Genomic DNA, 20,300 nt, shown 5'->3' with positions numbered 1-20,300 from the left:
AATACACAGTGTGTTGTCCTGTAATAGGATAGGCTAAAATGAGTTAACCTTGGAAGAAACACTTTAGTATTGGAACTTATAAAATGTTTGGGAAAGGACTCCCTTCTGAGTCAGACTGGGATAGGTCTGTATGTCCTACAGTGTCTTCCAAGTTATGCTAGGATACAGATATGATTGGACATAGATCTTGGTATCAATAACCTCATATCCTTACTAGGATAGACCTTATGGAGGAAGCCAGCAGCAGAGTCTGGGACCTTGGTCCCAGAGGTTTGAAAGAGCTAAAAGGGGCTTTGTTTTTATGTCTCTAAGTTGTGTCTACTCTTTTGCAACCCCATGGACTGTAGCCTACTGGGCTTCTCTGTCCATGGGATTTTCCATCCAAAAATACTGAGTGGGTTGTCATTTCCTTCTCCAGGGGATCTCTCCAACCCAGGGATCAAACTTGTGTATCCTGCATTGGCAAGCAGATTCTTTACCACTGAGCCACCAGAGAAGCCCACTAGAATGGGAACCAGTGGTGAATCTTCAGATGACCAGAGCCTAAAGGCTGAGATTAAGTCTCATGCCCAAGAAATAAAATAGTTTTTCTTGTTTGGCCAATCCAATGAAATTCCCCAAATCATAACAGTTTCTGTTCTTTTTTAAAAATTTTAATTAGAGGAAAGTTACTTTACAATGTTGTATTGGTTTCTGCCATACAGCAACTCAAATCAGTTATAATTATATATATGTCACAGAGGATGAGATGGTTGGTTGGTATCACTGACTCAATGGACATGAGTTTGAGAAAATTCCGGGAGATAGTGAAGGACAGGCAAGCCTGGCATGCTGTGTCCATCAGTTCAGTTCAGTTGCTCAGTCTTGTCCGACTCTTTGCGACCCCATGAACTGAAGCAGGCCAGGCCTCGCTGTCCATCACCAACTCCTGGAGTCCACCCAAACCCATGTCCATCGAGTCAGTGATGCCATCCAACCATCTCATCCTCTGTTGTCCCCTTCTCCTCCTGCCCTCAATCTTTCCCAGCATCAGGTTCTTTTCAAATGAATCAGCTCTTCACATCAGGTGGCTAAAGTATTGGAGTTTCAGCTTCAACATCAGTCCTTCCAATGAACACCCAGGACTGATCTCCTTTAGGATGGACTGGTCCATGGGATCGCAAAAAGTCAGACACGACTGAACAACAGCTAATATATGCATACACATATACATATCCCTGTATCCCCTCTCTCTTAAACCTTTCTCACCTCCCCACCATCCGTCATCTCAGAGTGCCAGGCTGGGTTCCCTGTGTTATAGAGCAGCTTCCCGCTAGCTAGCTATTTTACACATGATAGTGTATATATGTCAATGTAAGCCTGAAATGATTAACTTAGAAACCCAGCATCACCAGAATGGAGAAGGCCCAAGGCAACAGCAGAGGCGAACCAGAGGCAGGAGGAGAGGGCAAAATCTGAGGATGGTTCCATGAAAAGGCAGCCCCATTTTGATGCCCTTTAGCTCTAGGATTGGAGAAGGCAGTGGCACCCCACTCCAGTGCTCTTGCCTGGAGAATCCCATGGATGGAGGAGCCTGGAAGGCTGCAGTCCATGGGGTCGCTAAGAGTCGGACACGACTGAGCGACTTCACTTTCACTTTTTTCACTTTCATGCATTGGAGAAGGAAATGGCAACCCACTCCAGTGTTCTTGCCTGGAGAGTCCTAGGGATGGAGGAGCCTGGTGGGCTGCCATCTATGGGATCGCACAGAGTCGGACACGACTGAAGCTACTTAGCAGCAGCAGCAGCAGCTCTAGGATCCGCCAGTGGAAACCCTTGTGCCCAAGTCCTGGTGCCTTAATGGAAGAACCTGAGAGAGAATATAAATTCTTGTTCTCCATGTCTTTTGATACCATGAGCTCTATGTACACCCTGTAATGCTTCTTCATTTCACTTACCCTTCATAGTGTTTATTAGAAATTTGAGTGAGCCCCTCATGGATTTTTCCCTTCTGCTAGATTCTAAGCCCCATGAAGGAAGAGGCAGTATCTCTTTTTGGTATACGTTAAGAGCTTACTAAATAATTGTTAGTGAATGCAGGACAGAGGGAGTGAATGGTCTTTTTGTTCCTTTTCCTATTTGGGGAAGATGCTCAGCCTTTGAGGTTTGCATGGAGAGACTCTCTGAGACGTGCTTTGCACTCTCCTGTTTCCCACTTCCAGCCTCCTTCACATGTGGTTCTTTCTACCTGGAGATTTCCTCCCTCCCCCCATTGACACTGATCTCTGCCTCTCCCTCTTCTGCTCCTGCCTTTTCCTCACTCATGCAGACCAGCCATCCATCTGACTGACATTTTTTCTTGACCATCATTATGCTGTCAGTCTGGTTCCTGGGAGCCCGAAAGGTCCTGGAACCCATTTTGTCTTTTTAGGAAAATTTTGCAGATTTGGATTCCAGTTCATCATGAATGAGCATAACAGCTGAACTCTCAAAAGCAGTCTTCATTTCCCCGTCTTGAGAGAGCATCTTATTGTTGGCCTTGTGTCCCTGCCTATGGTATGCATCTCTTTAACAGGGTGACTTTTATCAAACCATCCTCACAGGAAACCTAAGGCAGCAATCCATTTGCTCCCTGAGCTCTATGTTTCTTGAGCTCTTCACTTCTTTTGAGTCATCATCTAATTGTCGTCATTCTTATTCTTTAGGGGATAAATCCAAATCCTGGCACCCACGGGCTTTACCAGGATCTTGGAATGTTTTGGCTGAAACCCTAGGATCCTTAGGATCTTCAGTCTTTCTCTCTTGGGGGCATGGGAAAGCTCCCTGCACTTGATCATGTATTCAGTTCTTTCATGCTTCCCGTATTGTCATGGCCACCTTCAAACTATATTATAGGCAAGCCCAACTGAAAAGGCAATTTAATATTGCCCTGCCTTGCATCATGGCATATATTATTTCGGTCTGACCTGTCAGCAAGTCTTGATGAAGTGCAGAGCCAATAGTAACAAGCCTGGAGTCTGACAGCTCTTTAACAGGAGCAAGTCTGATGGGTGCAATGGTATTTCTTCAGAAATAAGGCCCTCTTGGTCCCTTTGTTGATACAATTAACAATCCCATTCAAGTCATATCTCCCCATGAGCTGTATCTTCAGTGCTAGTAACTTGGTCTCTTGTATGGCTTGGAAAAACAGAGCCTTCACAGGCCTGGGATGTACTGAATGCCGCAGCCAGGAATATCTTGGTAATTTATCCCTACCCTCAGCTCTAATTATTCTGTTATCCACTCGCTTGTTCGATTGAGACTCTCCAGGCCCTGCCTTCCCCAAGCAGAGAACAAAAGGTTTCCCTTGAAAGTGGGGGCCTGGCAGCGTCAATACAGTGAACTGCTTATAAATAATGCAGCAGTGCCGACTTCATTTTTATAAAATCATGTTGCAGAAATATGTGATAATGATCAGGCCCCTGGAACTCAGCAGGCATGTGCTTTTGATGTGTGCCTTGCTCTGGGTAAAAGCAGGAAAGTCAAAAGTTCTCCTTGTTCTGCCTCAGACTGTTCATGGTCTCAGGAGTCTGGCCGGAATCTTGGTGATACTTTCTCTTTGTTTCTCCCAGAGTCTGGGGGCTCCCACCAGCCTGGAAATACTCTGGTATGTCCCTAGTGAGCCCACAGTAATTTTTTTTAATGTTTTTTTTTTAAATAGTGATGATTATTATAGAATTACCACTATTGATCATGAAAAATGGTCTTTACTTATATTGTGTCATTTTAATCCTCTTAAGGCCTGAGTCATCTGGCTGGCCTATCCTTTCTGTACCCTCTGGCCTCCCAACTAACCTTAGGTTTTTCCCTTGTGTCAGGCTAGATTCCCCTAAAATGAATTTTCAGGGTATAAACCTGGCAGCCAGATCTCTGGGAGCTGAGTTGGGGAAAGGATCTTGAAGGCTGACCTGCACAAAGGCAGGGCCTTACTTCATCTCTGTTCTTGTCAGGGTGCCCCCTACTCTTATCTGGGCCTTGGGCCCCACTCTGTCTGAGGGTGAACCTGCATAGTCTTCAGGGTGTGGGAGAGATGGCATCCAGGTTGCTTATCATGAGGGCACAGGGCAGGGTGGGGTGGTTCTAGTTTCATCTTACACAGCGTTCAACCATCCTGTTGATTTTGTGTGTGTGCTTAGTCATTCAGTCATGTCCAACTCTTTGCTACCCCATACACTGTAGCCCGCCAGTCTCCTCTGTCCATGGAATTTTCCACCAAGAATACTATGGGTCACCATTTCCTTCTCTAGGGACTCTTCCCAACCCAAGGATTGAACCTACATCTCTTGTATCTCCTTCATTGGCAAGCGAACTCTAAAGAATCCCATGTGCACCAGCTGGGAAGCCCTTTGATTTTAGCTCCACTTTTATCCCCACTTTTCAGAGGTACCTGGTGCCACCATGTCCTGAACTTGTCTGAGTCTCTTTAGGGTAATTGGGCTTCTGGAGTTTTTTCCACTGCTACTTAATTTTTATCTTTACAAGTCTGCCGAGTGAGTTACAACTCATCCCTCCATATTTTCTAGCTCTTAGAGTTCTGCTACTCTCATCTTTTATTCTGTCTACTTTGACATGGTAGAGTTTTGCCTTTTTGAAATTTTCTTCCACTGCCATTTTATTGGAATTTTTAAAGGGAGCATAAGTCGTGTCTAGTCAATCTGATGTCTTTCTCTGAAGGTCTCCTTGTTTTTCATTTATCAGAAAAGGAAAGTAGATGTATTTGAGATTTGACATGCTTTTGTGTTTAGGGAAATAGGAGATGGGAGCTGTGTGAGGTAGGCACAGTGCATTTTCTTTCTTTTTCTTTTTTTTTAAGGTTTTTAAGATAACATTTATTTCTTAGCACGTACATAATGAGAAACAAAAACACAAGAAGCAAAAAACAAAGTCATTCCTAATCACAAGCAGTTTACCCTTTGATGTGTTCTTCTAGGTTTCATTTGTTTATTTTCACAACTAAGCATCCATTTTTATGTAATTAAGATCTTGCAGTTACGTATCATGCTGATTCACACATTTCAAAGTCCATTACCATTTCAGAGTCCCAAAGCTATGAGTATTTCCATAACCAAGAATACACTACACCAACTCAATCTGGAAGGAAGGCACAGTGCATTTTCAGAGCTGTCTGTGTTCTGTGGAGGGGGATGGTCTGTACAAGGAGCCCAGCGCTCTGCTACTGACCTTGGACCCTCCAGAGATCTCACTTCTGTCTCCTTTAGGACTTGCACAGAAGGCAATAGCTAAAGATTTGGGCCTTGGAATATAAATAACTCAAAAGTGATTAGGAACCACAACGTTTCCTTCTATAACTGACCTCCTAGAGTTCTCATTCATTCCCTAATAAGCATTCATTGAGCGCTCAAAATTTGCCAAAGAGGCACTCTGCTTGGTGCTAGGGAATGGCATGTTGGATGAGATAGATATGGCCCCTGCTATGGGAGGTCATGGCCAGGCCTCATATACTGAAATTCCCCAGAAGAACAGATAGAACATCAGGAAATGAAACAAAATAATAATGTTTTGTTATGATTAGGAGGTAGATCTTTCGGAACCTCCTGGCCTTACCCAATCATACACACTCTTGTCCAAAATACAGCAAGCTTGTAAAATGCAGCAAGCCCACAGTTCTAGATTTCTCCAGTCTGTCAGGTTGTTTAATCAGCATGGGCCACTGAGACCACTAAATTTCAGGCACGCCTGTAAAAGAAGCAAGGGCAACCCTGGGTGGTGGCGCTTAGTCTTTAAGTCATGTCCAACTCTTTTTCCACCCCATGGACTGTAGCCTGCCAGGTTTTTCTGTCCATGGGATTTCCCAGATAAGAATACTGGAGTGGGTTTCCATTTCCTTCTCCAGGGGATCTTCCTGACCCAGGGATTGAACCTGCATTCTCCTGCATTGCAGGTAGATTCTTTACCACTGAGCCACCAGGGAAGCCCAACCCTAGGTAACCACATCCAATTATACCACCATGAATCCTTGATATCACATGCACTTTTTACACTGCTTGTTTGTTCTGAGCTAAATAAAGAGAAAAGAAATCTGACTTCAGTTGCATTCAAGTTGCCATTCTACAAAAGTATCATTTCTTCTTTAAGTCACAAGTCTTCTTGACAAATTGACCCTTTTATCACTATGTAATGTATCTCTTCTTCCCTGGTAATGTTTCTTGTTCTGACAAGTCTACTTTCTGATATTCATATTGCTATTGCTATTGCTAAGTCACTTCAGTCGTGTCCAACTCTGTGTGACTCCATAGACAGCAGCCCACCAGGCTCCGCCGTCCCTGGGATTCTCCAGGCAAGACCACTGGAGTGGGTTGCCATTTCCTTCTCCAGTGCATGAAAGTGAAAAGTGAAAGTGAAGTCGTTCAGTCATGTTCGACCCTCAGCGACCCCATGGACTGCAGCCTTCCAGGCTCCTCCATCCATGGGATTTTCCAGGCAAGAGTACTGGAGTGGGGTGCCATTGCTTCTTTTTCTACCTTTTTATTCTTTAACCTATTTGTATGTTTATATTTAGGATGTTTCTTACAGACAGTATATAGTTGAATTTTATTTTTCATTTTCAAATGTCCAGTTGATGATTTCTGTCCTTACATTGACGTTTTTAGGCCATTTACATTTTTCAACATATTTTTCATCAGTTAATTTATTAATTGGACTGTGCTGGGTCTTGCAGTGGCACGCTGGATCTTTAGTTGCAGCGTGTGAACTCTGAATTGCAGCATATGGGATCTAGTTCCCTGACCAGGGATCAAACATAGGCCCTGTGCATTGGGAGTGCAGAGTCCTAGCCACTGGCCCATCAGGGAAGTCCCTAGGCCATTTACATGTAATGTTTGGATTTTAATCTACCATCTTGCTATTTGCTTTTTGTTTCTTCAATATATTCTATGTTATTTTGCCTTTTTCTTGCCTTCTGCTAGATTGCTGTATTATTTTTTAGTATTCTGTTTTATCCCCCAAGTTTGTTTATTCATTTTATCTTTTTCACTGGCTCTTCAAGGATTTATAATATGCATTTTAAATAATCACAGCTTTCTTTAAGGGAATAAAAGATCAAATTTATTTAGAATATTTTGCTTTTCATTTAACTTTTGTGTTCCTTCAGGATTAAATGGTCCTTAGTCTACAAATATTTTTACCTTTTTATTGGAATATAGTCACTTTACAGTGCTGTGTTAGTTTCTGCTGTACAACAAAGTGAATCATCTACATGTATAGATGTATCCCCTAATCCTTGAATTTCCTTCCCATTTGAGTCACCACAGACCACTCAGTAGGGTTCCCTGTGCCATGCAGTCGGTTCTCATTAGTTATCCATTTTATACACAGTAGTATACATACCTTAACCCCAATCTCCTAATCTGTCCCACACCCCTACCCCTCTTGATATCCATACATTTGTTCTCTACATCTGTGTCTCTGTTTCTGCTTTGCAAATAAATTCATTTATACCATTACCTTAAAATAATTTTATACCCCATCACATCTATCTTCATAATATCTCATCGTTAATGCTGCTATTGTTGTGTGTTTTCTTTGTACATATAAATCCCTCAAGGCATTGATTGTTTTCCCTAAATTATCTTTTAAAGATAAAGGTTGAAAGTCAATTATCTTTAAAATAAATTTTAAAATAAAAAGGTCCTTTGTATTTACCCATATATTTACTGACTGATATTTTTCATCCCTTTGTATACATTCATATTTCCCTTTATTCTCATTTCCCTTCTACCTCAAGAACTTCCTTTAACATTTCTTATGTAGTGTAGGTTTCTTGGAAATGAATTTTCTCAGCGTTTGTTTGTCTGGAAAAGCCTATGTTCCACATTAATTGTTCGAAGCTATTTTTGCTGAATATAGAATTCTATATTGATTTTTCTTTTAAAATTTTTTCAGTGCTTTAAAGACATCATTCCATTTTCTTCTGGATTGTGTTGTTTCTGGCAAAGAGTCTGAAGACATTTTTATCCTGTTCCTCTGTAATGTTTCTTTTTCTCTGAGTACTTTTAAAGATTTTTCTTTTTTCATTTAAAAAACAATTTCATTGTAATCGATCTTGATGTGGTTTTGTGTTTATCTTGCCTTGGTTTCATTGAGCTTAAATCTGTGGATTGATAGCTTTTATTGAGTCGAGAAAAAAAATGTGGCCATTGTTTCTTCAAATATTTTTTATTAGATGCTGACATGATCAATTTTATGTTGTTGAGTGTCTGGATTTTGTTGGCTTCCTTTAAGGATTGTTGAGCTGCTTTTCATAGGAACCTATTAATGTACTTTTGGCTTAGTTTTACCCTTTGTAGTCTTTTTAAACTTTGGTAACATGGGTAGTATAGTCACATTGCTAAGGCATATACCTTTTGGGGTCTCCACTGAATGTCTCAAGTGATCAGTGATGGTGTTCCATTCTTAATTTTAGTAATTCAAGTGATTCCCAGCTGTTTGTGAACTCAGAAATTGTTTTGATAACAGATTCCCATTCACTCTTTAGCAGATCTCAAGAGTGTCAGCATGCATATCTGCATTGCGATAATCAGCAAAGATTTCACAGGACTCTTGTGCAAATTTCTAGGCCCTCATTGTACATTGCTACCTCCTCTTGGGAAGGCTGTGTTCCCAGCCACTTTAACTTCTCTGGATTCTTATCTCAGTTCCCTTAGCTTCATGAAGCTGCCATGTTTTCCTTGGCATCTCTCTTTCTGCTTTGTGGTCTGGCATGTTCTCCCAGGCAGAGAGCCAGCGGGCAATCTTAGGACTCATCCCATTGTTTCCTTCTCTCGGGGATCAGAGACCTACGCTGCGTCTTGTTGAAGTCTGAAAACAGTTGTTTCATACATTTTCTCGGAGTTCCCTAGTTGTTTAGGGCAAGGTGGTAAAATCCAGTCTCTGATACTCCCACATGATTGCACTTCTGTTATTCCCACTTCAATGGGTTTCTATTTATGTGCATTTAATTTTATCAGATACTTTCTATTGTTAGATACAAGTTAATCATTTTCTTTCTCTTAATAAAATACTGTGGTAAAATACATCCACAGTTCTTCTGTTATTAAATATTTCTTGAATATTGTTCTTGATGTGTTTTCCCCACATTTTTATATTAAATTTGGTCATGTCTAATTCAGAATTTTTATGTTCACATTCATAATGTGAGTGGACTCTGATTTTTGTTTATCTCTGCTTGCTCTTTGTAACATAGTTACCGTATCTTTATAAATAACTTAGGGAACATTCCTTCTCTTCTAGATTCTGAAATATATATTTTGGGGTACTCTGTTCCTTGAACATTTGTTAGAACTTTCCAGTACAACCATCTGGGCCTGAGGCTTTATTTGAGGTGTGGTTTTTAACTGCTGGATTAATTTCTTTAATTTCTTTAATGTAATAAATTCACTAAGATTTCTTGTGGGTTTTTTTTTTTTTTTTTGAGTCAGTTATGGTAAGTTCTGTTTTTTTAGTAAATTTTCCATTTCATCTAAATTTTCAAGTTTACTAACAAAATACTGTTCATGTAATTCTTCTTTATTTTTTTACTGTCTGCTTTATTGGTAGTTATCACTCCCATTTTCATTCGTGGTATTTGTTATTTTTGCCTTCTCTTCTTTTTTTCTTCCTCAATTTTACCAGACGCCTTTTTGTTTAACTTGCCTTTTCATAGAACCGTTGTTTGGCTCTGTTAATCCCCTGAATTTTATCTTGCTATTTTATGTCTTTCATCTGCTCTTATCTTTACTACTCCTTTTTGATCTTTCTTTCAGCTGTTTACTGTTTTTCATAATTTCATAAGTTGGCTGCTTAGGTTATTAATTTTCAGACTTCTTTCTTTTCAAATGAAGTGTTTTAAAACTTTTAAGTTTACCCATGAAATACCACTTTACTCATCTGGTCTCTGCTTGTATTGAATAATAAAACATTCTTTCTTTCTTCCCTCATATGAATAAAAGCAATTGAGTTTGTTGACTGTATTTGAGTCTTTAATTCCTCAATAGTAGTAGTAATTGTTATTAATGTTTTGCTTTACCTGGTCCTTTAAATTATCAAAGAATAATAACATCTTTAAATAAAGTGTGTCTCTCTTTGAGTACATTTTTTATCCAGGAGTGCTTATTTTATATATTTCACATTATGTTGTTTAGTTCATAAAATTTAACAAAGAGTAGTATTCTTCTTTGATTGAGCATTTAGTTACTGGAATCTTCCTCTTAGTCTTGCTAATATTTTTGGTCTTGTGTTCTACTCTGATATTTTTAAAATATGCATTTGTTTTTTTTTGTTGACTTTTTTGGAAAAAAAAAAAAAACCTCTTTAACACATTTTAAAAATTTTATATTATAAACAGGGTATCCCTTAATTTTAATCCCACTGTGGCTATTATTATCTTTCAACCAGTGGCAGAATTCAGCTCATTCACATATGTTGTAATAATTGAAATAGCTGATTTTATTCTTTCTATTTTATTTTTCTTTTCTGTATATATTACATTACTCCCTCTTTTAATTTTTCTTGGCTTAGTTTGGTTTAATTTGTTAATTTGAGCATTCTATTAAGCTGTTTCCATTAGTGATTACCTTTTCATTTCTTACAACCAACATTAAACTTACGCTCTGTGCATATACACATAAAATCCTTTTCTTATGAATGCTTTTTCAAGTGTCTGACTTGATGTTTTGCTAAATTAATATTTTGGTTCCAGACTATCATTTGGTTTTCCTTCTAAGATGGCATACTTGTTATGTTTCAACAAAACTTAATATTGCAAATTCCTGGCACATTATTATCATCTATTTAGATAAAGTATGTGTACACCTATATATACATGCGTGTGTGTGTAAACATATATATATATATGTATGCATGCGTGCACACACACATGCATATGTATTTACACACTATCCCCTTCATGGATCACAGCCTTGTCATGGTAAAGGGGCTTGCATAAATTAATGAAGCTATGAGCCATGCCATGCAGGGCCACCCAAGAAGGACAGGTCATGAATCTGCAGGTGTACAAGCTGGGTTTCAAAGAGGAAGAGGAACCAGAGATGAAATTACCAGCATTCATTGGCTCATGGAGAAAGCAAGGGAGTTCCAGAAAAACATCTACTTCTGTTTCTTTGACTACACTAAAGTCTTTGACTATGTGGATCACAACAAACTGTGGAAAATTCTTCAAGAGATGGGAGTACCATACCACCTTACCTGTTTCCTGAGAAACTTGTATGCAGGTCAAGAAGCAAGAGTTAGGACCAGACATGGAGTAACTGACTAGTTCAAAATCAGGAAAGTAATACAACAAGGCTGTGCATTGTCACCCTGCTTATTTTAACTTACATGCAGAGTACATCATGTGAAATACTGGGCTGGATGAATCACAGTCTGGAGTCCAGATTACCAGGAAAAATATTAACAACCTCAGATAGGTAGATGATACCATTTTAACGGCAGAAAGTAAAGATAAAGTGAATAGCCTTTTAATGAGGGTGAAAGAAGAGAGTGAAAAAGCTGACTTGAAACTCAACACTAAAAAAAAACTAAGATCATAGCGTCCAGTTCCATCACTTCATGGCAAACAGATAAGGAAAAAGTGGAAGCAGTGGTAGATTTTATTTTCTTAGATTGATGCTGAAGCTGAAGCTCCAGTACTTTGGCCACCTGATGCGAAGAGCAGACTCTTTGGAAAAGACCCTGCCACTGGAAAAGATTGAAGACAAAAGGAAAAAGGGGCGGCAGAGGATGAGATGATTAGATAGCATCACTGACTCAATGGACATGAATTCAAGCAAACTCTGGGAGATAGTGGAGGACAGAGGAGCCTGGCATGCTTCAATGCATGGGATCACAAAGAGTTGGACACTTAGCAACTGAATAACAACAATAGCAATATTTATGATATATATACATATATATATATACACACACACACACATACACATATGTATATATACATAGAGAATGAATATGAATTAACATCAGGTTTCACCACCACTGCTTCCTCTAATCTTTGGTTTCCACTCTGTTGATATAGCTCCTCAGAACCCATTGCTTTTCTGGTTATGTGCTTTCTCAAATGCTATCCTCAGAGAACATATATGGGAAGTTTACTTTAGAATCCTTGCACTCTGAAAATGTTTTCCTTTCCCCTAACAGCTGAGTAATATTTTGCCTAAATATAGGATTCTTGGGTCATTTTTGTTAATGGTCTGTACGTTGTTCTTCCATCTTCTACATTCCATAGTTGTAGATGAGAATTCCTTAGTGAGGCTTAATTTCTTGCCTTTGTTTCTTGCCTTAATTCCTAACTTACTCTTTCTGTCTGGAAGTTTGTATAATTTTCTGTTTACACTTGAAATTCAAGTATTTCCTGGATTCACTTACTGAACTTAATGAGACTTTTCATCTGCAGGCTTAAATCTTGCTTCAGCCAGTTTAAAAAGAAAAACAAAAACCTAGTACTGTATTTGTTTTAATTAGAGTATCTCCTTCAACTTTTCTTTTTTTTTTCCTTTTCTCCTTTAAAAAAAAAAAACCCCTTCTGGAATTCCTTCTATTTTTGTGTTAAGCTGCCAGATCTGTCCTTCAAAAGGCCCCTTATTGATTCTCTCATTATTTCTTCTTTTGTGTCTTTGTTACAAGTAGTAAGATATTTTGCTCACTTTGTCTTATAGATCATTAATTCAATTTTTAACAATGCCAGTGTTTTATTTAGTTCTTCTAAGGAAATTTTTAATAAATTTTAAAATTCATAGCTTTAGTTCAGAGTCTTTCTTGCTCCCTTCTGATTTCTCATTGCTGTCCTTATTGGTATTCTCTTCCAATTATTTTTTCATCATTTCTATGTCACTGAGACCTTTCTCTTGGAGGCCTTCTGTATGAATCTTCTCTTGGGTGAACTAGTCCCCTAAGTTAGGTGTTGTTTTCATTTTGCCTTCTCTTTAATTTATGTTCTTTCAACTCTCATGTAGGCTGTAGGCTTTTAGTGTCTCTTTGATGTTAAAAAACCTGAAAGCAGTGAAGGATACAGCAGTTTCTGCCATGGTATTCTGGCTGGCAAGGAACAAATCGTGAGGGACCCTTTTCCCTGGGCAGATGCAGCTCTCCTTTCCTGCCAGTCTTGGAAACAGGGGCTAGTGGAGCCCCTGTCAGCTTCAGGTTCCTGTCTTTAATTCTAATCCTACAAATCACTCCTCCCACTCATGCCTACACACACAAAGACACACACAGACACACACAGACACACACACACAGACACACAGACAGACAGACACACACACACACACACACACACACACACAGACACGCCCGATAGGTCAGCTTGCCTGAATGTGAATAGCTATCCTTAGAGTGCAGGTTGTTCACTGAAACGCTTGAGAGAATGACAAAACGTGGTCTTCATAGAAGCCTCAGAGGGAGGCAGACCTTTTGTTCTACTTCTGGGAACTTGCCTTTACTTACTAAGGAGATGAAGTCCTATATTTGCTCTCTCTCTCCTGGAGATTTCCAGAGAAGCTGTGGCCTCGGTTGTACTCTCTTGCTGTTGTTGTTCAGTCTCTCAGTTGTGTCTGAGTCTTTGCAACCCCATGGACTGCAGCACGCCAAGCTTCCCTGTCTCACTGTCTCCTGGAGTTTGCCCAAACTCATGTCCATTGAGTTTGATGCTAAATAACCATCTCATCCTCTGTCATGCCTCTACATTTTGCCAATTCTGCCACTTTCACACGTCCATTTTATCCAAGAGCTGATTTAGAGACCAAATGAGATAGACCCTCATAGTGTTTGGATAAACCTAATGGAGGATGGAGTTACCAGAGGCACCTGGAGCTGTAACAGTTCCTGCCTGTTGGGCTCAGTCATCTTTACTCCAAGCACACTCTCTGGCCACTTATTCTAACTGGCTGTGAGATAGACATCCCTCTCCTTGCTCTTATTGGGGATCGCACAGGCAGTCTATGTGGGATAAGTTAGTTATGCTATAAACTGTTGAGTTGTTTAACTCTTGCTCTGTTATGAATCACACCAGTGCTTAGTAGTTCACACAATAATCATTCATCTGCCTCATGGACACAGCACGTAGACTCTGTTCTGCAGGGTGGTTCTTCCGTTCTCACCTGTACTCACTCCCTCAGGTCTTGGCTGCCTGGGGATGTGTGATCCAGACTGGACTTGGTGGTCATTCCTCTACCCACATACCTCTTGCCCTCCTCCTGGGACCAGTGAGCTAACCCTGCATTATCTTCTCACAGCAATACCGGAAGTGCAATAGAGCAAGCAGAAACATATAATGCTGCTTTTTGCTTAGACTTGAAACTGGAATGCAGTTATTTCTGCCTCATTCTTTTGGCCAAATCCAGTTGTGTGACAATATCCAAAATCTTGAAGTAGGAAAGGAGGCTGTGCCCCCTGTGGGGATTGAGAGAAGGAGGTGCAACACTACAAATTAAGTGGCAAAGGGTGTGGATATTTAGAGATTGGAAGACTGGGGGCCATGAACTCAACCTATCTCAGCTGTTAAGAAATACAGTGAAGTATTTCCAAGTTGTAATGCTACTTCAAAGGAGATAGCCAGGAAGTTAGCTTGGAGGTAGTGAGGAAACCTGTGCAGAAGAGCTGGACCATGAGAAAGACATGGAATTTTCCAGGTAGACAAGGATGAGTGGATGGAGCAACACTGAGTTAATGATAGATGGGACAGAGTAGAGGCTGGTCCCGGAAGTCTGCAAATGAGTGGAGTATTTGGGGAGTGAAGAGTTGTCCTATGTGGGTGGATCATAAGACACAGTCCTTGCACACTATATTGTTTCATCACATTGCTCTTTCCAGTGAGTTATCATAGCTTCTAAAACATCAAAATTTCAGGCATTGTGCCAGGAAGAGTTATCCTATTGCATATTCTTCAGAACATGCTTCATAGGTAACATCTTTCTTTATACCTCAAAAAATTATTTTGCTTAAGTCAGGTGAAGGGTTTCACACAGACATATTGTTTCCAATGGGACTAGTGTCCCTTCAGTATATCCATGCCACTTAGCTTAGCTCAGCGTGTCCTGTCGTCTGTGATGGTGGTGGCGGAGTTGCTAAGTCATGTCCGACTCTTACAACCCCATGGACTGTAGCCTGCCAGTGTCCTCTGACCATGGGATTCTCCAGGCAAGAATACTGGAGTGGGTTGCCATTTCCTTCTCCAAGGGATCTTCCTGATCCTAGAATCTTCCATCTATGCCACATGTGAAAAAAATAATGATAAGTAATGTTTGTTTGCTTTCAGAAGGCATTGAGGTCTCACAGAAGGTGAGGTCTTCTGTGAAGCCCTCCCTGACACTTTCTCCCTCTTTCTCCTGCCAGTTTCTCCTGCTAAAACTTTCCATTTCTCTCTCTACTTCCTTCATAACTTTTTGTTAGTATGTGACTTTAGATGTGATTATTTGATCACTGTCTCCTCAATTATATCATTAGTGTGTAGGAGAGCAGCAGGCTGACTGTTTTGCATATAACTGGATCCCCAGCACCTAGCATAGTGCCAGGGTCATAATGACTGAATACTAAATATTTATTAAGCGAGTGAGTGAATGAGTGAGTCAGTTTAATGACTGAATCAGATAGGCCAAAACTGCTGGCTCTATGAAATAGATAGGTTTTGCTTTATTTATAAAACAGCAAGAACTCTCCAGGTTTATCACTTACCTGTGGTAATGTGGACAGACTACATTTATTCTCCAGAGCTTCCACTTGATCAGTATTCACTGTGGCTTGAGCTCTGGCTGGATGTGAATACTGGTGATCTGGAGATTAGTAAGGTAGGTTCTCCTCTGAAGGTATTGCTGGTTTAGTGGGAGAAATAGAGATGGGAAGGGGCAAGGACAATGACTGTGCTAAGTATTAAGATATGGGTATGAGAATGTTGAACTTGGAGAAGAGGCTTTGGACTCAGCTGGACCTCCATTGGGGCTTTGTAAAAAGGGGAGTCTGAACTGAGTCAGGAAGGCTAATCAGCAGTCAGACACATAACAGGGAAGAACATTTTCGGCAGAATGGAGCAGAGGTTCAAGGCACTGGGAAGTGAGCAATCAAGGCCCACTATGGAAAGCCTCAAATAATTCATTAGTGTAGAATGAAGAAAGCAAGGATAGGAACGACAGGAGAGGAAGCCGGAGGTCAACATGGTCATATCACAAAGTGTCATTCAAGCCTAGCTGAGGACTGGACTTTTCCTGAAGGGAGTGAGGAGCAACTGAAGGCTTTTAATCAGGAGTTGGTACCATCAGATTTTACTTTAGAATGTTTTCTCTGGACACAATGGAGAATAGATTGGAAGGCTTGGGGCTGTTGGGAAGAAGATAAACAAATAAGCAGTTAATTACTCAGTGTGATAAGGTCTCTAATAGATTTGGTGCTTGCTCTGTGATGTCAGAGCGGGAACATCTAAACTAGAACTGAGGTCTCGGTCTAGACTAAAGGAAGTTATGAGGCTGAAGAATTTTTCAAGCACATAGAAGAGAAGTATGCAAGCACAGAAGTATGCAAGAATGTGACTTTTTCAGGGCACTCCAAAGGATTGTTTACTGCTGGAATATAGAACACTAAGAGGGAGTTGTCTGCCCTCTGATGCCCTCTTGCAACACCTACCATCTTACTTGGGTTTCTCTTACCTTGGAGGTGGGGTATCTCTTCATGGCTGCTCCAGCAAAGCGCAGCCGCTGCTCCTTACCTTGGACGAGGGGTATCTCCTCACCACCACCCCTCCTGACCTTGAATGTGGAGTAGCTCCTCTAGGCCCTCCTGCACCCGTGCAGCCACCGCTCCTTGGACGTGGGGTTGCTCCATCTCATGCAAAGAGTTGACTCACTGGAAAAGACTCTGGGAGGGATTAGGGGCAGGAGGAAAAGGGGATGACAGAGGATGAGATGGTTGGATGGCATCACTGACTCGATGGACGTGAGACTAAGTGAACTCCGGGAGTTGGTGATGGACAGGGAGGCCTGGCGTGCTGCAATTCATGGGGTTGCAAAGAGTCGGACACGACTGAGGGACTGAATTGAACTGAAGGAATCAATGAGACATGAAGCCAGAAAGGAAAAGGCCATCTAGCACTCAGTCTTCCTCCTGTTGAATATTGCTTTAGACTGCAGTGATCACATCTATACCAGGCACCTTTTTTTTTATTTTTTTATCACAGAGAATTTTGAACATGTACAGAATAGAGACGTATAATGAACACCCATTTAACCACCCTCAGCCCCACAGCTACCAACCCATGGCCAATTCTGCTCCATCTGCAATGTCATTCACTTCCCCTTCACTGTTATTTTATAGTAGATCCCAGATAATATATCATTTTATACATCAGTGTTTCAATATGTATCAGTTAGCTAAGAAGCCTTTTTCAAAACATAACCAAAAGTATCAATTTCATACCTAATACTTAATAATAATGCTCAGAATCCCATGGATGGAGGAGCGTGGTAGGCTGCAGTCCATGGGGTCGCTAGAGTCGGACACGACTGAGCGACTTCGCTTTCACTTTTCACTTTCATGTATTGGAGAAGGAAATGGCAACCCACTCCAGTGTTCTTGCCTGGAGAATCCCAGGGATGGCGGAGCCTGGTGGGCTGCCATCTATGGGGTTGCGCAGAGTCGTACACAACTGAAGCGACTTAGCAGCAGCAGCAGCAGCAGCAGTATCATCAAATAGCTAGTCATTGTTTTAATTTCTGTTTATCTCAGGGCTTCCCTAGTAGCTCAGCTGGTAAAGAATCCGCCTGCAATGCAGGAGACCCTGGTTCAATTCCTGGGTTGGGAAGATCCCCTGGAGAAGGGATAGGCTACCCACTCCAGTATTCTTGGGCTTCCCTGGTGGCTCAGATGGTAAAGAATCTGCCTGTAATGTGGAATACCTTGGGTTCCATCCCTGGGTTGGGAAGATCCCTTGGAGGAGAGCATGGCAACCCACTCCAGTATTCTTGCCTGGAGGATCCCAGGTAACTAGTCATTGTTGTAATTTCTGGTTATCTCATAAATGTCATATAAATATGAATAGAAATATACATGCAAATATTTATATATACTGTTTAGTCAGATCCAAATAAAGGGCTGCAACCCTTTTGAAAAAAGAAGATGTTCTCAATCATTAATAGATACCACTGAGGACTTTTGATTTAATCAGGGGTGAATAATTACTTCAGTTTATTCTGTTTTTTCACTATTACAGTTATCTGAACAAGTGTTTGGCAAAATATAAAGGAAGCCTGGCTCTTATTATTGGTTCTACCTCGCTCCTATTTCCCTAGGTCTCTCTGCTCCCTGGTGTGCAAATGGACATACTCTGCAGAGAAAGGCTGGGACGACAGTTTCTGGAAGATGGTTGGTTTGGAAGACTTGGTTACAGATAATTACAGCAAAATAGGTAAAAAATAATTTACATTTTTCTGATTATGTATACGTATACATGAAGATATTGGTGTTTGCTTTTTGTTTGTTTTTGTCTAAATTAAAATATAGGAACACATCCCTATTTTTCAAAGAGAAGCTAGTAAGCTATGATGGGTAGTCCATGACTAATAGGCCTTTGTATTGGGGCTTACAGTAACTGAGCTATGATAATCTCTTAGACATGCCACTAGACTGGGGAAGATTTTTGCATGGAGCAGCTGGAAATAACATAATCAAAGTTATTTATGGATCATTCCAGTCGGATCTTGGAAAATGTGTTGTGATTTAGGTTCAAGGAACCAGGTAAGGCCATGAACAGGAAAAAAAAATAATAATAATAATAATTGAAGAGATCAAAATTGGAAGTATCAAGAACAAAGCATAAACTGGAATGTGAGCCAGTTGTTCCTGACTAAAGCCTTAGGACCCCTGACTTCCAGTTTTATGTGGCACTAACTAAGTAGTAAAGGAGTGGATGACTAGTAGGAATTTACCTGTAAAGTAATTCAGATACTAGGTATATATAATGGTAGCTGATATGTTAAAGTTTCAAGATAAAGTTCATATTCATGTCACAGACAGATGCTTATTTCATATAGTTACTACCTACCTTTCTAGTAAGCTGTCTTCAGGTAAGATATTACACCTTATGAAAGAAAATACTTCTGTATTGTTTAGTGTGTGGGCTAGGAGGTTGGAACAAGACAATTCTAAAGTACTGTGAATTAAACAGGATGGCAGAATATTTCCCTTTTATGTATTAGAACTGAAGTAAGTGATTATCAGGCAGCTCTGCCTTTCTTATAACATGACCTCCAAGTTTGGGTCCAAATTGCTCCTTCAGTTCTCATCAGTTCCCAGCTAGGGATTGGGAAGAAAGAAAAGGACCAGAAGAATCCATCCACATTCCTTTGGAGGAAGCATAACAGAAAAATGGACCAGTTCATTTCTGATCACAGCCTGTACACCAGCGCTTCTTAATGAAGCCCCACTAGGCTGCAGGGGTGGCTGGGAAATGTGGTAATTGGCCAAGCGGCCTTGTGGCCATCCATGTGACAGACCAGAAACTGAGAGCTGTGCTGTGAAATACGGGTGAAATGTGGGTGAAAATAGTAGTGTCTGCTACAGTTTCAACTGCCGTTGATAAGTGAGTCACATAGAGATTATTTCAGTCCAACTTTTCTCTGGTCGAGTCCTCATGACTACTGTCTTACATTTCGAGAATATAAGGACAGAAATATGAAAGATCCAAGTAGCATCCATACTGCTGTGCTGTAGACAGCATAGTTCAGCTGAGCATGGTCTGCTCAACTACTCATAGCTAAATCTAGGGAAAAGAACAGAGCCAGGGTAGTATGCAAAAGAACCCTTGTGGACTTTCTGTAGCTCAACTGAAACCACTGTAAGATTGGAGCTTGTGGAGAAGGGCAGGAGCTTGGGACCAGAGGAAGAGAAGAAGAAAGCAAACCAGCGATCATTAGTCATTAGTAGCATTCTAAGTCCTTTGGTTGGTGGTTTGATAGGTGATTAATTCATTTATCTCATTTGGCTCTCACAAACCTATTTGTCTAGCTATTTCCAATTTTCACATGGAAAGACTGAGATTCAGTTCTTTTGTCTGCTCTTGTAGGGTCATTATTAGGACTGCAGTCTCTAACTCTATACTTTCCTACCAAAGCAGACGTCCTCCTTGGGCTATTGGAGACTTGAGGGGGCTGATGTGGCTGTATAACTTACCTCCAGCAGGGTTAGGCAGAATTCCAATATTTAGCATCTAAATCCAGTTTGAGCTTCATTGAAACAAACATCCATAGTCCATACTTAGATTAGAGTCTGAGTGTGATAGACCCTCAACT

At 40.6% G+C, this 20,300-nt stretch overlaps 1 protein-coding gene across 7 annotated transcripts in view; it reads left to right on the top strand.

Annotated features, from left to right (window-relative positions):
- FGGY (FGGY carbohydrate kinase domain containing) overlaps positions 1-20,300 on the top strand; it is a 516,697-nt gene that overhangs the window by 166,003 nt on the left and 330,394 nt on the right. For all 7 annotated transcript variants that reach the window (XM_070367946.1, XM_070367945.1, XM_070367942.1 and 4 more), the window contains one exon: positions 18,303-18,418. In XM_070367946.1, coding sequence (XP_070224047.1) covers positions 18,303-18,418 — 116 coding nt within the window. The remainder of the gene's footprint in view (positions 1-18,302; positions 18,419-20,300) is intronic.

The sequence above is a fragment of the Bos mutus genome, chromosome 3 (assembly GCF_027580195.1).
Source record: "Bos mutus isolate GX-2022 chromosome 3, NWIPB_WYAK_1.1, whole genome shotgun sequence".
Taxonomy (NCBI): Eukaryota; Metazoa; Chordata; class Mammalia; order Artiodactyla; family Bovidae; genus Bos; species Bos mutus.
Note: the sequence above shows the minus strand (reverse complement) of the source record. Positions and strands in the feature narration are given on the sequence as shown.